The sequence below is a fragment of the Rhizophagus irregularis genome, chromosome 9 (genome assembly GCF_026210795.1).
Source record: "Rhizophagus irregularis chromosome 9, complete sequence".
Classification (NCBI taxonomy): Eukaryota; Fungi; Glomeromycota; class Glomeromycetes; order Glomerales; family Glomeraceae; genus Rhizophagus; species Rhizophagus irregularis.
Genome location: NC_089437.1, coordinates 4,302,445 through 4,319,495, shown reverse-complemented (window position 1 = coordinate 4,319,495; position 17,051 = coordinate 4,302,445). Strand labels below are relative to the sequence as shown.

General features: G+C 25.8%; 2 protein-coding genes across 2 annotated transcripts; one reads left to right on the top strand and one right to left on the bottom strand.

Moving 5' to 3' along the window:
- Positions 1-1,034: 1,034 nt before the first annotated feature.
- OCT59_030005 (uncharacterized protein) lies at positions 1,035-3,261 on the top strand (the record flags this gene model as incomplete). Its single annotated transcript, XM_025323941.2, has 5 exons — positions 1,035-1,304; positions 1,383-1,468; positions 1,545-1,639; positions 1,730-1,789; positions 1,862-3,261. The coding sequence occupies 5 exons, from the start codon at positions 1,035-1,037 to the stop codon at positions 2,911-2,913; spliced, it is 1,563 nt and encodes a 520-aa protein (XP_025188918.2). The 3' UTR covers positions 2,914-3,261.
- A 6,398-nt stretch (positions 3,262-9,659) lies between these two features.
- Positions 9,660-10,633, bottom strand: OCT59_030004 (uncharacterized protein; the record flags this gene model as incomplete). The annotated part of the gene is made up of 2 exons (XM_025323939.2): positions 9,660-10,035; positions 10,173-10,633. 2 exons carry the CDS (start codon positions 10,631-10,633, stop codon positions 9,660-9,662), a joined length of 837 nt encoding a protein of 278 aa, XP_025188916.2.
- Positions 10,634-17,051: the final 6,418 nt, after the last annotated feature.

The following is a 17,051-nucleotide window of genomic DNA, read 5'->3' as shown; positions in this document are numbered from 1 at the left end:
GGTACGTAATCCTATCCATAATTATACAAATATTATTTTTAGGGTTTTGATTTAATTATAGTTTCTTGGTTTTTTTTTGACTTTCGTTGAAAAAAAGCGCTCTTTCGCTCTTTTTTTAAAGAAAGATTAAAATTTATTTAAATAAATAACATAGAGTTTACGTTAAAAACCCTCCATACGGGTCAATTATATATAACCATAGAAAATATTATTAATTATTTTTACAGCTTAACGGTAGGTGTAAAAACCTGAAAATAGGTGTTTATATAGTTTATATGTTTATTGTTAAACTTTTTTTTGTCATTTGTGTTGTCAACTAACATTTTTTCCTACCTTTTTCCTCATTTGAAGAAAAATTAATTTGAGTAGGGGTAAGAAATTTAAAATTTTTTGAAACGAACTTTTAATCAATATAAAGACTTTTAAGTACATGAAAATATATTAACAAGCATTTTTTTTCCTTACTATCTTTAATGTTACCACTACCAGCCGACACCTTTTAACAAAGCTTTTTAAGAGTAAATAAGACAAGACTATACTTAATTAAAACCTTATTGATAGAATTCAGCAAAGATAATTTATTTATTAAAAATAATATGAATAATACGAGAGATATTCGAGTAGTTGTAGCTATCGGTATGTTTCTATATCTCTAAGTGGTATTACTTGTGGAATATTTTAAATCATTCAACTAATCTATTTATGTTATGAATAATTTTGTATAAAATAGACTTTGGCACAACGTTTTCAGGTATATAAGAGAGGTATATTGCTTTTAACATTGTTAATGCTAAGTTAAAATATGTGTAATTGTTTTTAATTTATATATTAGGATTTGCTTATTCAAATAAGATCAATCCAGAAACAATCACCAATGATACAGTAAGTAAACTCAAAGAAATTGAAATCCGATAAAGCATATTACTAACCAAGTTTGTTATTTCAACAACAATAATAATAAATTTATAGTGGTAAGAAAATTAAAATATAGATTCTTCCTTCGAATTATTACCTTTAGATTATTTCTTCTAAATATGATATTTAATAATAGGCCAGAACAAACAGGAGTTTTCAAAACCAATACAGTACTAGCATATGATGATAATTTACAATTGGTAGCATGGGGATATCCTGCATTAGCCCAAGAACCACCAAAGAAGAAAAAACTTCAAACTAAACCACGAAAACCTGTAGAATTGTTTAAATTACATTTGGCTAATGTAAAAGATGATGATAAACCACCTCTTCCTCCCGGTTTAGATCCAAGAAAAGCAATCACTGATTATCTACATGAAATGAACAAAGTAAGATAATATAGCCGGCAATTTGAAAAACAATTACTCATTATATAAAATTGGATTTAATTTTTTTTTTCATTTTAGTTGGTTTCAGAAACACTTAATTCTCGATGGCCAGGTATAAGGTATCCTCAACAAGTACGATTCGTGCTATCAGTGCCTTCAGAATGGTAATTATTATTTTTCTCATCCCAATTTTTTTATCATATTTATTTTTCATATGTAAACTTTATTATTCTTTGGTAGGCATCATGACGCCAAAGCCATTATGAGAGAATGTATGTTCAATGCGGGTTATTTGGAGAATAGACAGTCTGAAAATCTGGAATTCACAACTGAACGTATGTTAAAAACACTAAAAAATATGTTGTACATTTATTATAGTTATTAAATCTAATTTTCTTTTTGTTTTTTTTTAAAAAAAAATACAGCCGAAGCAGCTGCCGTATACTGTATGAAGAGTTTAACTGAACATCACTTATCTGCTGGATGTAAATATACTTTAATCTTAACTATTTTATTTTAATTAAAAAAAAAACTAACTTTTTATCAATAATGATTAGCATCATTTATGATTGTTGACTGCGGTGGTGGTACAGTCGATTTAACAACCAGAACCTTGTTGCCTGGAATGAAATTGAGTGAGATTACTGAACGTAGTGGAGATTTGTGCGGTAGTTCATATGTAGACCGCGAATTTTTAAGATTCCTTGGGAGGAAATTAGGATATGCAGCTATGAAAAAATTAAAAGAAAATCATTATGGACAAATGCAATATTTAGTACAACAATTTTGCTCACGAGTAAAGTTTTCATTCAATGGAAATCCAAATGAATTTTCAACCAAAGAATTGGATATCGAAAGAGTATGTCCAGCATTGATGGAATATGTTACAGGACATGCAAAGGAACAAATGGAAGAAGCTGATTGGTTGATTGAATTGGATTTCTTAAATGTAAAGGAAATGTTTGATCCTGTTGTCAATAAGATTATTGATTTGATTACAAAACAATTAGCATCAACTGAACGAAGATGTAGTGCAATGTTTTTGGTGGGTGGATTTAGTGAATCTCAATATCTACAACAACAAATTCGAAGACAGTTTATGAATCAAGTGCCAATAATTGCCGTACCAAAACATCCAATTGCTGCTATCGAAAGAGGAGCCTTGGAATATGGGTTGAACATGGAAATCGTACAAACACGTGTATTGAAATTTTGTTATGGAGTTGAAGTTAGTGCTAAATGGGAAAAGGGTGACCCACCGGAACGTAGAACTCCCTCGGGGCGAATATTTAAATTCCATAGGTTGGCGTTAAGAGGTGTAGAAGTTGCTGTAGACCAGAAATTTTATTACACTGCTGGTCCTGTTGTGCCAAATCAAACTGATATGACTTTTAATATTTTTATTACACCGGATAATAATGCTAAATATTGTGATGAAGATGGTATGAAAATGTTGGGCAAAATGAAAATAGACTTGCCTGATCCTCAACGTGGAAAAAATAGATTGGTAGAATTCACTTTGACTTTTGGTACTATGGAAGTTAAAGCTACTGCTATCAATAAAAGAACTGGGCAAATTTATGAAAGTAGCTTTATATTGGAATTCTAGTAAAACCAAGACTTAAGTAGTAAGAAAATTATTTAATTGTCCTATTAATAATCATTATTCTCTTTTTTTTCATTATATATATTTTTTTTTTATTGGAAGCTAAATGTAAGATTTAGTAAGTCAAATGGTTGGGCAGTTTGAAACTGGTTATCTTAAAAATTTGAGTTAGAATTATGTGATATTTGTGATATTTAATATATAACTAGTTTTTTAAACCAAATTCATTTTACTCTTTTATACATTTACATTCATCTTATTGCATTATTAATATATTATATAATCTTAAAATTTTATAAATAAAATTTATCTGGTTAAAATTCTATTATTGCCGTTTTCAAAATTACTGACAAATTCCGATTTGTGAGGTTTGATATATGATTTTTCGTATAACAAAAGTGAATCACATTTTTACGCGAATTTTTAATATTTTCATGTCAAATTTTTTTTCTGAATCATCAAATTCAAGATAAAATGTATATCAACGCAAAATTTCAGCATATATTTAATATAAAAATTTTGGACTTTTACTATATCATTTATTATAGTCATTTATATATAAAAATAAAGTGAATCACATTTCTGCATGAATTTTTAATATTTTTGTGTCTAATTTTTTTTTGTGAATCATCAAATTCAAGTCAAAATGTATATCAACGCAAAATTCCAGTATACATTTCTTATAAAAATTTTGGACTTTTATTATGCAGATATCATTTATTATAGTTATTTATATATAAAAATAAAGTGAATCACATTTCTGCATGAATTTTTAATATTTTTGTGTCAAATTTTTTTTGTGAATCATCAAACTCAAGTCAAAATGTGTATTAACGCAAAATTTCAGTATATATTTCTTATAAAAATTTTGGACTTTTATTATGCAGATATCATTTATTATAGTTATTTATATATAAAAATAAAGTGAATCACATTTCTGCATGAATTTTTAATATTTTTGTGTCAAATTTTTTTTGTGAATCATCAAACTCAAGTCAAAATGTGTATTAACGCAAAATTTCAGTATATATTTCTTATAAAAATTTTGGACTTTTATTATGCAGATATCATTTATTGCAGTTACTTATTAGTGCACCAGAAGGAAAACTAAAAAACAGAACATATATAGAGAAAACTGACTTAAGCAACACTGTTATGAAGACTAATATATGGCTTCAAGACTGTTAAGATAATTTTGGAATATGGAAAGAGTCTACGACGAAAGTTTCATTACTGAAGACTTCGTCACATTTTTGCAACAAAACCACCTTTTTACCAACAGACCGATGCTTTTCAAGATACTAGATGAGAAACATGCGACAGCGTCATAACGACTTAAGCGCCTTACTAAAGATTACCTTTGGAAGACTTTTACTAGTCTTTTGAAACGCTTTGAATACGACTCTCTTAAGCCTTCTTCGCCACCTATTGTTTACTCCCTTCCACTGGCTTTTCCTATTCGTCAGGTCACAAGACTACCGATTAGGATACCATCAGATAACTTTTAGATCATAACACGTTCAAAACTGGATGCGTTTTTGAATGTATTCCAGAACCTGCTGGCCAACTAACAACAAATACTGGATATGAAAGATAACTTCTATTTTGGGTTAACCTTGGAAATGGACAACTACTTTTGGACATTTAATGGCTTTTTTGGTATAACATTCAGCTAAACTTTTATCCGATATTGTAGAACTAATTGATGTTGATTTATCTTTAAACAACTATCAATAAAAATGCTTGACCTTACCTTTGATTGCTCCTACATACCCCGAAAGAAGAAGGATAGGAACAAAGGCCTTTTATTGTAACGCCGCTTGTTTTTAATTTCTTTTATTTTTTTTTATTATTTTTATTTTTCTACTTTTTTCTATTTTCTTTATAATATTGCAATAGATAGAGCTTATGGGTTGGTTAATAGATTTTATTGGTTTGGGATCAGATGTACAGTGGATATGGTTATATTATAGTATCGGAAACTTATTCATCTGATGGACAACCTTCTCAATTACCAATTATCAAATTCTTCAACTTATAATGAGCCCAATTCACACGATATGAAGATAAATTACAAAAAAGTAGCTAAAAGTCTGGAGGGACATCGGTCTACTGACTTCTTTTGCCTGTAAAGTAGATCTTATGATGTAGATGTAGACCTCTTTGCGAAGTCTACTTAGATTTGGATATATAAAGGGTTTATTGAGATGATTCTTACACTTTTTATATTTGTTTTTTCTTTTGAAGTTAGAAAATTATTTTTTTTGTCTGTATCATAGTAGGTCCCATGGCAACATAATTAAGAAAGTAAGGCAATTGCTAAGAGTGATCCATTTCTACACGTGGTCCACCTACTGAGTTAAATAACCATCTGACAGTGTACACGTGGGGTAATTTTATATTATGACAAGTGGTTTAATAATTAATAATATTAGATAGAATATAGTTTTATATATTTTACTTTATGTATTTATGAATTATAATTTTATTTAATAAATTATTAAATGCGCTGCGGCAAAAAAAAAAAAAATATTTAATTTAATAGTAAAATATTTCAACTTTAAATTGCTACTATTTTATTAAAAAATACTTTATAAGAAATTTAAAAATATAGTTAGTTTAATTAAGCTTAATCTGGTTTATCATTATATATTTATACACAGATTAAAAAGTAAAAAATTAGGTATCAATCAGTCACCAATCAGTCGCCAATCAGATAACTGATTAGTGGACTAAGTTGAAGTGAAACTGGATTAGCATTTTTATTTCTTAAAATTTATTGCATTGCCAATCCAAGTAGTTTTCCCAAGCTTTTGATCCAGTGATCAGAAAGAAATGAAATATAGCTCATTGAAATTATCTCAACAAAACAAATCTAATGGTAGTAAAATCACATTTTTAGGATTAATAGTTAATAAAAAATTAAATAAAATATAAATGATACATTTTTATTTTTATATTTTACTTAATATCACATCAAGTATTAATCCTAAAAATGCAATTTTACTACTATTAGATTCGTCTTATTAAGGTGATTCCAATAAACTATATTTTATTCTTTTCTGATCACTAGATTAAAAATTAGCAAACTGCTTAATTGGTAATGATATTTGGCAAAAATGCCAATCAGTTACCAATCAATTACCAATCAATCACCAATCAGTTACCAATCAGCTACCTAATTGGTGACCGATTAGTGGCTGATTAATGCCTGATTTTTCACTTTTTGACCCATGATACTTTATGTTTATTTTTTTTTTGAATGAATAATAGTAATTTAAATTTCATCAAATTTAATGATTGCTTAGACTAAGTTGTATACACTGTAATAAAATTAGTATTCCGAAAAAAATCTGATCTGATTCGTATCCACAGATCTGATCTAAAACAGATCAGATCAGACCAGATTTTTTATGATCCGTGATCTGATTCAAATCAAAAAAATTTGATCTGTTACGGATTGAATCGGATCAGTTATTTATTTAAATCAGATTAGATCGAATCAGGTTTGATCAGATCTGGATCAGATCTGAATAAAAAATGTTTTACGCAATGTTTTTTATTAAAACAATTTAAAAAACTGTTGCGAAACAGTTTTTTTAGTTATAAACCATTTCGCAATAGTTTTTTTAGTTATATAAACTGTTTTGCAATGGTTTATATTAAATTCATTAAAAAAACTGTTGTGAAATAGTTTTTTTTAGTTATATAAACTATTTTGCAATAGTTTTTTAGTTATATAAATCATTTCACAACAGTTTTTATTTAAAACAATTTAAAAAACCGTTGCAAAACAGTTTTTTTTAGTTATATAAACCATTTCGCAACAGTTTATATTAAATTCGTTAATAAACTGTTGTGAAACAGTTTTTTTAGTTATATAAACCATTTCACACAACAGTTTTTATTAAATTCATTAATAAACTGTTGCGAAACAGTTTTTTTAGTTAAATTGAAATTAAAACCATTTCACAATATTTTTATTAAACAAATCTTTAAAAAAATGTTGCTAAAGCTTCGAACGGGTCGGTTTGGTCCGGATTATAGATGGTTCAGATTAGAGCTGAAATCTGTAAGAACCAAACCAAAAAACCGGCGGTTCAGTTCAGTTTAATCTGATTTTTATAAAAATGCGAAAAATCAAATAGCCGCTTATCTAGTGATCGTACAAAGTTGAGCCATATATACAGTCAGACCTCCATAATTGCACACCCCTTGGGACCATGTGCATAATTTTTAAAATAGTGCATTTAAAGAGGGTGTGCATTTATAGAGGTAAAATAATTAGAGATCATATAAACTTGGGACCGAACCAGAGGGTGCATTTAGAGAGGGTATACATAGTGGGTGCAATTATGGAGAGTGCAATTATAGAGGTCTAACTGTAATTGGATTCATTTCAACAAGACGCGTCGAATGGTGGTAAGATCATATCTCTAGCATCGATAGATCACACGTTAACCCACGCTAAATGATTTTTCAATAATTGGAATTATTAAGCTATCTATCGATGCTAGAGACATGATCTTAGCGTCATTCGACGCGTTTCAGTGAGATGAATCCAATGAATATAAATTCGTCTGTATACGACCACTGGATGGCGAATAATGTCAAGTTTCGCATTTTTTTAAAATTTTTGGGCGTTAAAAATTAAAAATTCTGATACATGAATTTATTCGTCATTCAATGGTCGTACAAAGTCGAGCCATATATCATTGGATTTGTCTCGATGAGACGAGTCGAATGGTGGTGAGATCATGTCTCTAGCATCAATATATCGTAAGTTAATTCATGCTAAATAATTTATAAAAAATTGGCATTGGCAAGCTATCTATTGATGCTAAAGACGTGATCTTACCACCATTCGGCTCGTCTCATCGAGACGAATCCAATGAGTTCTAATTCATATTTGTACGACCATTGGACAACGAATAAATTCATGTATCGGAATTTTTAATTTTTAACACCCAAAATTTTAAAAAAATGCGAAACTTGACATTATTCTCCATCTAGTGGTCATACATGGACGAATTTATATTCATTGGATTCATTTCACTGAGACGCGTCAAATGACGCTAAGATCATGCCTGCAGCATCGATAGATAGCTTGATAATTCCAATTATTGAAAAATTATTTAGCGTAGGTGCTAGTACATGCATGCATCGATGCTAAAGAAACGTGATCTTACCATTATTCAACGCGTCTCATCGAAACGAATCCAATGATATATGGCTCAACTTTGTACAATCACTAGATGGGCGGCTATTTGATTTTTCACATTTTTATAAAAAATCAGATTAAACTGAACTAAACCGCCGGTTTTTCAGTTCTAATATCCGAACTGAACTGAACCGAATTTTGAGCCAGTTTCAGATCGGTTTCCCAGTTTAGCCTGAAACGTTAGGAGCTTTAAATGTTGTGAACCATACTTTTAATATCTGATTCAGATCAGATTCAAATCAGATTAGTTTTATCTGAATTGAATTCAAACTGAATCAAATCAAGTTCATTTCGGATTCAGATTGGATTGAATCCAATTATTTTTAATCCGAATTCAGATCAGATTAAATCCAATTTTTTTTATCTGAATTCAGATCAGATTAGATTTATTTCAAATCTGATCTGATTCAATCCGTTCAGAACACTAAGTAAAATTCTAAATAATATAGGTTTAAATTTGCTTAATAAAATATAATTTCAGTTTATTCAAATTATTTGTAAATCAGTAAATTTAATTGTTAATTTACCAAAATTAACAGTCTTTTTTTTTATTATCAATAAAAAAATAATTAATTAATGTAAATTAAACTGTTAATTTTTATAATTTATAATTAAAAATATGTAGATTATAGATAAAATAATAATTAATAAAAATAATAAATTAAATATAAATAATTATTAAAAAATAAAATGTTGCGAAACTAATCAGATAGTTTTTGATCTGCATTATGCTTAATTTTGATCTGCATTATGCTTAATTTTGGCCAGAATTATACTTAATTTTGGCCAAAATATAACTAGACTAGAATCTCAAACAATACTGATACAATTCACATTTGAAGTACTAACAGTCATACTTTATTAATTATTATGCGCACTCAAAATATATACAAAAGATAACAAACATAAGAAAAAACAAAAATGAAATAGTCATACGAAAAAGTACATATAGAGAAGAAAGCCAAACTATAAACTCCTAATTCGTATACCTCAACTTTAAACCACAAATAGCAAAATTTCAGGTCAATTACCCAGGTCTAAACAATTTCAATCCATGGCAACAAAGGCTAACATATAAGTTCAGACAAGGACTGTTCAATTACTCTGACAACCCCAGCAGATAATAAAATCCTAAAAAGGCCAGGGTCACAAATTTGTAGCGAGAAAGGAAGCATATCGGCTGAGAAAGAGTAATGCATATTAGCTATAAAAAGAAATTTAATAGAAAATGACACTATATAAATACATTGCAGAAAATCCAATATTCTGCAAGTAAATACAAAATGTCCAGTATATATTTCAAATAAACACGCAAAGCGAGTTATTTAATCATAAATGGAAGGATGAAGATAATACAGTCTATCATAAAATTTAAAATCTGCAGACAAAAAAAGAAGGAGAAACTAAGACTATTCCAAAACCTGAAAATCATATAAAAAGTTTCCAAAATAACCGACGTCCATAAATGACCCTTAAGTCAAGGAAGAAGGGCAGAGACAAAGGAGCAGGAAGTTGTTTTGAAGAGATCTCAGTCAAATCCAAAGCAAAGTATATAAAGCGGAATAAAGGAAAAACAAACTGAATAAAAAAATAACTCTATCCATTCAGTTTCATAATACATTAAAGTTTCGTCATCGAAAGACAGGAAAGAAGATTCATCATCAAAATCTGAAAGTTCATCATTCGAATCAGATAAAAATATCAAACTTGTATCATCATAGGAGGCCAAAATGGGAGAAGAAGGACGAAAAAGAGTTGATGGAACTAGAGGAAGACCAAATGCAGCATACATTATACCCATAAATTCATCTATTCTTAGGTCATCCTCAATTAATTCATCTTCATCAACATTAGGATCGAGGTAATTATTCCAATTAATAGCCAGAGAAATAATATTATACATGCTACCCAAATTATTTTGGGATGCCATAATTATAATTTGGGATGTCATAATTCATTCGGTTTATATATAATTTACTATATAAAGTGCCAAAATAATTTGGGATGCCATAATTGAATTTGGGATTTTACTTATAATTACGGCAGTCCAAAATAATTTGGGTGGCATGTATAAATAATATCACCAAAAAAAATATCTGAAGAACCCATATTTTCAAGGGAACTATCCAAATAATCTACATTATGGGAATTCAGATCAGCAGGAACGAGACTCTTAAATGAGTTATCAACAAAAAGATCCGTAGATGAACTGATTGGTGTAATAGGATAATCAGAGGTCGATCTTTCATAGGAAGTAAACTGAATATCCTTTTTTTTAGCATATACATCAGAAATAAATTTCTGAGTAAATGATGATAAAGTATTCCAAAAAGGAGTGTTAATAAAGGGCTCATAACGAGCTCTATGAAATAAAAGATATTTTCTGATGTAAGGGAGATTGTGAGAATATTGAACCTGAAGAGAAATAAGCTGAAGGATAAGGCAAGGGTCATCCTCATCATTGTCAGAATCTTCTTCGTGTAAACCTTTGTTAAGACACATAACCACTCAATATTATCAAATAAAATAATATTAAACAAAAGTAAATAAAAGGGGGAAAATTGTCTCAGGTAACTGCCAAGAAACCCTATAGAGACGAAGAAAAATATTTAAATTTGTTTTAATTATTTAACCCCAGAAGGGGAACGGAAAAAGAGTTACGAAGATCTTCTACAACTTACATTTGAGTTTGCGTAGAGTTTATATTAAAATTTTTCAAAAGTTGCGTATTACAGAGTATTTTCAAAATTTCATTATTCTACATACCCCTATTTTTGACATAACTAGTAGTTCAATTTTAATAAAATTTATATCATTGGATTTGTCTCAATAAGAGGATTCTAATAATAGTAAAATCGAATTCCTAGCTTTAATATTGATAGAGTTATGTCATAAAATGTATCTTTACTTCAGTATTTAAAGTTTACTTGTGAGTTATATTAGTATTATTTGGAGTTCTACTAGACCCTAAAACTTATATTTTTAAAAATATTATCTATAAAAGTTAAAAAAAAAAAGTTTTAAAAAAAGTACCAATTTGCTCAAAAATAAAATATGACTTTGTAAAATCAACACAATTTGCTAAAACTCATAATTATAACTATTAATTAATTTTCAATCAATTTTCTTCATCTAAAATTATAAGTTTAACCTAATTTTGATTGAATTTGTTAAAACTCAAATGTGAGTTATATATGTAATATCCAGGGTTCTATTTTGTGGGTTAATTTCTCATTCAATTTTAATGATCAACTGCATATCTAACTTATACAATTTATGGCTAGAATGTAGATCAATTTGGCTGCAAAATTATGTGACAATCTACTGACAATCTGGACAAAATTAAAGAATTTTTTATAGTGTTATTTATCTTAATTTAAAAATTATAGGCAAATTTGCTTGCAAAACAGTTTAAAGGATAATCATACATTTAGAAGCATACCAAAAATCAGCTAATTTCTCTCAATTACTAGCCTTAACCTCTACCCCATCTGATTGAAATCTGATTGGCTAAAAAAATTATTACTATTAAATATTATACATAATAATTAGTATTATGTAATTATTTTGGCTTCTAATGATTCAATTTGAACAAACTTTTTTTTTGTTTTGCAAAGCTAGATTTTTAAAGTTAAATGAGTACTATAAATTAAAAAAAAAGTTTATTAAAATTGGATTACTAGAAGTCAAGATAATTGCATTATAATAATTATTATAATATAAATACAATTATCTTGGCTTCTAGTGATTCAATTTGAATAAACTTTTTTTTATTTTGTAAAACTAGATTTGTAAAACTAAATTAGAGCTATAAATTAAAAAAAAAGTTTATTAAAATTGGATTACTAGAAGTCAAGATAATTGCATCATAGTAATTATATATAAAAATAATTAAATTACTTATATTTATATTTAGATATATAAATGTCACATGATATATATAGATCTGATTTGAAGCTTAACTTTTCCACCCTTTTCAAATCAGCTGATTTCTGGTACGCCCTTAGAATAATCTATATTAGATGACTATAAAGAGATGTTACTATATAAAAATTTTCTTATATATATATATATATTATAATTTTAACTAAAACTAAATATAATTGTGAGTCCTGTAATCACCTTATGAAGAAAGTATACATGCTGCCCAAATTATTTTGGGATGCCATAATTATAATTTGGAATGCCATAATTCATTCAGTTTATATATAATTTACTATGTAAAATGCCAAAATAATTTGGGATGCCATAATTGAATTTGGGATTTTACTTATAATTACGGCAGTCCAAAATAATTCGAGTGGCATGTATAGAAGAAAGAGGGGCATTTACACTAAGATAGGAAGTTTCAAACTTTCCTTACCCTCTGAGCAAAAGTAATCATCCGACAGTATACATGTAAGATGCTTTAATGCATGACGAGTAGTTTAGTAGTTAATGATATTAGATAGTTATTTAGAGTTCTATACATTTGTAATTAGCTTTAATTTATATTTAATAAACTATCAAATGCATTGTAATTAAAAAAAAAAACTAAATATAATTTTAATTAGAATTATATTTAAATTTTTATTATATCATAACTTTACCAATCTTGATCATAGAGAAATAATCTTACCACTATTCAATTTTCTTAATAGAATAATTTTAATAATATAAAGTATATCAAATCTAATTACTAGATTAATTTTTAAAATTAATAAAAAATATTAAATGATTTTTAGGTAGTAACTTTACCAATTTTGATCATAGAGAGATGGTATTGCTACTATTTAATTTGTCTTGATAAAATAAATCTAATAGTATAAAATACATTAAAATTCAATTATTAGATCAATTTTTGAAATTAAAAAATATTAAATGGATTTTGAATAATAACTCCATTAATATTGATTATAAAGAGATGAATTTATTACCATTCAATTTAATTCCAATAAGTTATTAATTATTTTTTTATAATCACTAAATACTGAATAATTTAATAAAGTGTTAAATAGTATAGTAAATATAAATCAAGAAATATTTATTAACCAAAAAAGAATAATTCAATTAAATTAAATATAGATTTAATGGTAATTTAATTTGCGTCAAATTAAGGTCAATATTTTTGGTACAATTCAGATGTCAATAGTTTCCCTATGAAAAGTCTTTACACTTAAAATATACTTAAAATTCATATCTGCCGATTTGTGGAATTTGCTGATCATCAATTATGTGATGCAGTACTGATTAAAATTGATCAAAACCCGTTCCTACGTAAGAAAAAATGTTAAAAATATATAAAAAAAAACCTTTAAGACCTCTCCCAAAATATTTACCTCTTTAACCTGAAACTAGTAGAAGGAGTTTCTAGAAAAAAGGGAAAAAAATATTATAAAGTTAGTTTATTAAAAAAAGAAAGAAAAACTTTACAAAAATACAAAAAAAAATTAACTGAAAAATAATTAATAATAAATATCAAATAGATTATAATTAAACAACTAATCAATACATAATTTAATTTCGCTAAATCATTGTTATTAATATTTAGAGTTATATCTTTATTGAAAGATTTTTTTGAATAATTTTGCTTTCTAAATAAATTTTTTTTATAAACTATAAAAAAAAAATAAAAAAACAGTTCCAAGTTTTGTCTAATGTAAAATAATTACTAATATACTTGCAAAAATTCTAAATTTACTTGATGTAAAAACTGGTTGAAAAGTTGATGGAGGAGTTGATGAGGAGTTTAATAGGGAGTTTACGAAAGAAAAAAATTTTTTTAATGCTACTTTTTATTGAAGTAATTTCTTGATATCTGTCATATGATCATGTAGTACAAGTGGGATCATTTTTGCAAAACTTAATTTACCTAATTTTTATTAAATTATTGTCAAATTTCTTAATTATGACGAATTTTGTTAATTCTGCAGATCGGCGGATATGTTTATTAAAATATACTTAAAATAAATATCAATTTTAATTTACGATATACTTATAATATATTTAAAATATGTCTAAAATACTCTTAAAATATACTTTTAATATACTTGATTTTTATGCTCAAGTACTTAAAATATACTTAAAATATATTTAAACTAGAACTTAAATATAATATAAATGTATTTTTTACATATTTAAATATTCTTAAAATATGCTTAAATTAAAATTTAAGTATAATATAAATGTATTTTTTATATATTTAAAACATATTTTAAGTATAATTTAATTATTTGGGCAAAAATCAAGTACATTAAAAGTATATTTTGAGAGTATTTTAGGCATATTTTAAATATATTATAAGTATATCATAAATTAAAATTGATATTTATTTTAAGTATGTTTTAATAAAATTTTAGGGTTTTAAATTTTGACTAATTATTCAACTATAAATATCCAACATTAAAAATTTAAGTAAATTATAATAATCTAACAATAACCTATTTTTTCTAAATTTATTTCAATTTTTTATTATTAAAAATTTATTAAATATACTGTATTTATTAAATGCTTAAAAATTTATAATTATATTATTATTATTAGTATCTATTTAATAAATTACAAATAAATAATTCAAAATTAAATTATGTAATAAATTTAAATTTTATAATTATATGATTTATATACTATTCATATATACAAATCTTTGATTATTCTTTGAAACTTATCCAAAATTTTTTTTAAAAAAAAAAGTTAGTAATTATTCTATAATATAGTTGTTTTCAAAATTCAATTGGCAAATCCAAAATCCAAAATTACGAAATCATAATTAATTACGTAATTACGTAATTAATTACGTGTTACAAAATTAATTACGTATTCTGAAATTCCAAAATTTGCATAATAGTGCGAAATTGCGAATATCTCGGGATCTAGTGATCAGATTTCGATGATCTTACTGATCTTACTACCATTCGATTCGTCTCATTGAGGCGAATCTAATGATATGTGTTTCATTTCTATAGCACCGATATTGATGAAGTAAAATTACTATAAACATTTAATGAATTTTGGTGTCGAAGCACGATCTAGTGATTAGATTTGAATGAATTTACCACCATTCGATTCGTTATGACGAGATGATTCTAATGGCGGTAAGATCATCTTTCTAGCATTGAAATTGGTGGAGCTATTACGCTATAAATATTTAAAAGTTATTGGTATCAGATCGCGATCTAGTGATTGGATTTAAATGATCTTACTACAATTAGAATCGTCTTATCAAGACGAATCAAATGGTAGTAAGATCATCCAAAACGGATCACTGAGTGCCGAGTTATTATTTGTTAAAGTTTATATATATAAATCGGCTAAAATTAAGGCTAATTCTGGCCAAATATTTTTGTAATACGAAATTAATTACGGAGTCCGAAATCAATTACGGAATACAGAGTTTTTCTAATGAATTACTTAATAATTACAGAATTACGTAATTACGTATTTCCGTAATACTAAAATAATTTCAGACACAAATATATTCTATAATATTAAAAAATCAAGATTCTATTTATGAATTTTTGGTTTTTCTATTTTTTAGAAATTTATTCGAAATACTAAATCTATAAAGAATAATTAGTAATCATTTATAATAATAAAATAATAATAATAATAAAATCAAGATTCATATTTAGTTACCTCTTTTTTACTCCTTAAAAATCTATCTAAATCTATAAAAAAGAAAAAAATGGTTAGTAACTGTTCATATATTAAAAAAAAAAAAAACTAAGATTAAAAATTATTTGTAATAATAATAAAAAATAAAAATAATAATAAAGATTGTTTATAATATAATGAAAAATATAAATTTATGAGTAATTGATCTATCTATATAGTTCTAATGTTTGATCAGACTGGCCTGGAGCTGGAAGTATTATCATTCATAGAATATTTGTGATTATTATGTAATCCAAATATATTCTAATAAAATGGTACATGATTCAACATTTAAAAAAAAAAATAAAAAAAAATCTATCTATATAGTTATAGTTTTACAAAAAAATTGTAATTATAAAGTATTTAAATCAAACATTCTTAAAAATTCTATATAAAATCCAATATATTATTAAATTGATAACTTTTAATTTTAAATTAATACATGAATTAGATTTTTACCAGTAATTATTTATTATTTTAAATAATTATTTTATATATTTTATTTAAAAATTAAAATTAAAAAAAATGTAAATTTGAGTTTGTAAAAGTTAATAAACAGAATTTAAATTATTTATAAATAAATATAAATATTAATTGAAAAAATAAAATAATGTTAAAGAAAGATGATACAGTTTGCTATCTTTTTACTAATGTGTAATGGAAAAAAGTATAGAAAACCAGAAAAGAGTAGCAGATTCTATAAAATTACCAAGTTTTCATAAAATTTAAAAGTTGTTATTATAAAAGATAAACTATATATAAATATGCTATTCAAATTATTTTAGAATACCATGATAATTATAATTTAGAATGCCATAATTTATTCAGTTTATATGTAATTACTATATAAAGTACTAAAATAATTTGGAATGTTGTAATTAAATTTTGGATTTTACTTATAATTATGGTAGTTCAAAATAATTTAAACAATATGTATAATAAATTAGGTTTATATTATATTGATAAAAAATATATCTCAATATACATAGGTCGAAAAGTGAAAAATCAGGTATTAATCAATCACCAATCGGTCACCAATCAGTTATCTGATTGGTGACTGATTGGTGATTGATTAGCATTTTCACTAAATACCGTTACCAATCAGGCAGTTTGCTAATTTTTGATCTAGTGATCAGAAAAAAATGAAATATAACTCTAAGATATTAGTTTTAATTATTTTTTAAAAAATTTTGAATTACAGTTATAAGATTTTTATAGCCTTAATTAATTACAGTATATAAAAATTTTGTATTACAACACTTTTTCAAATTACGGCTAATATCTTTAT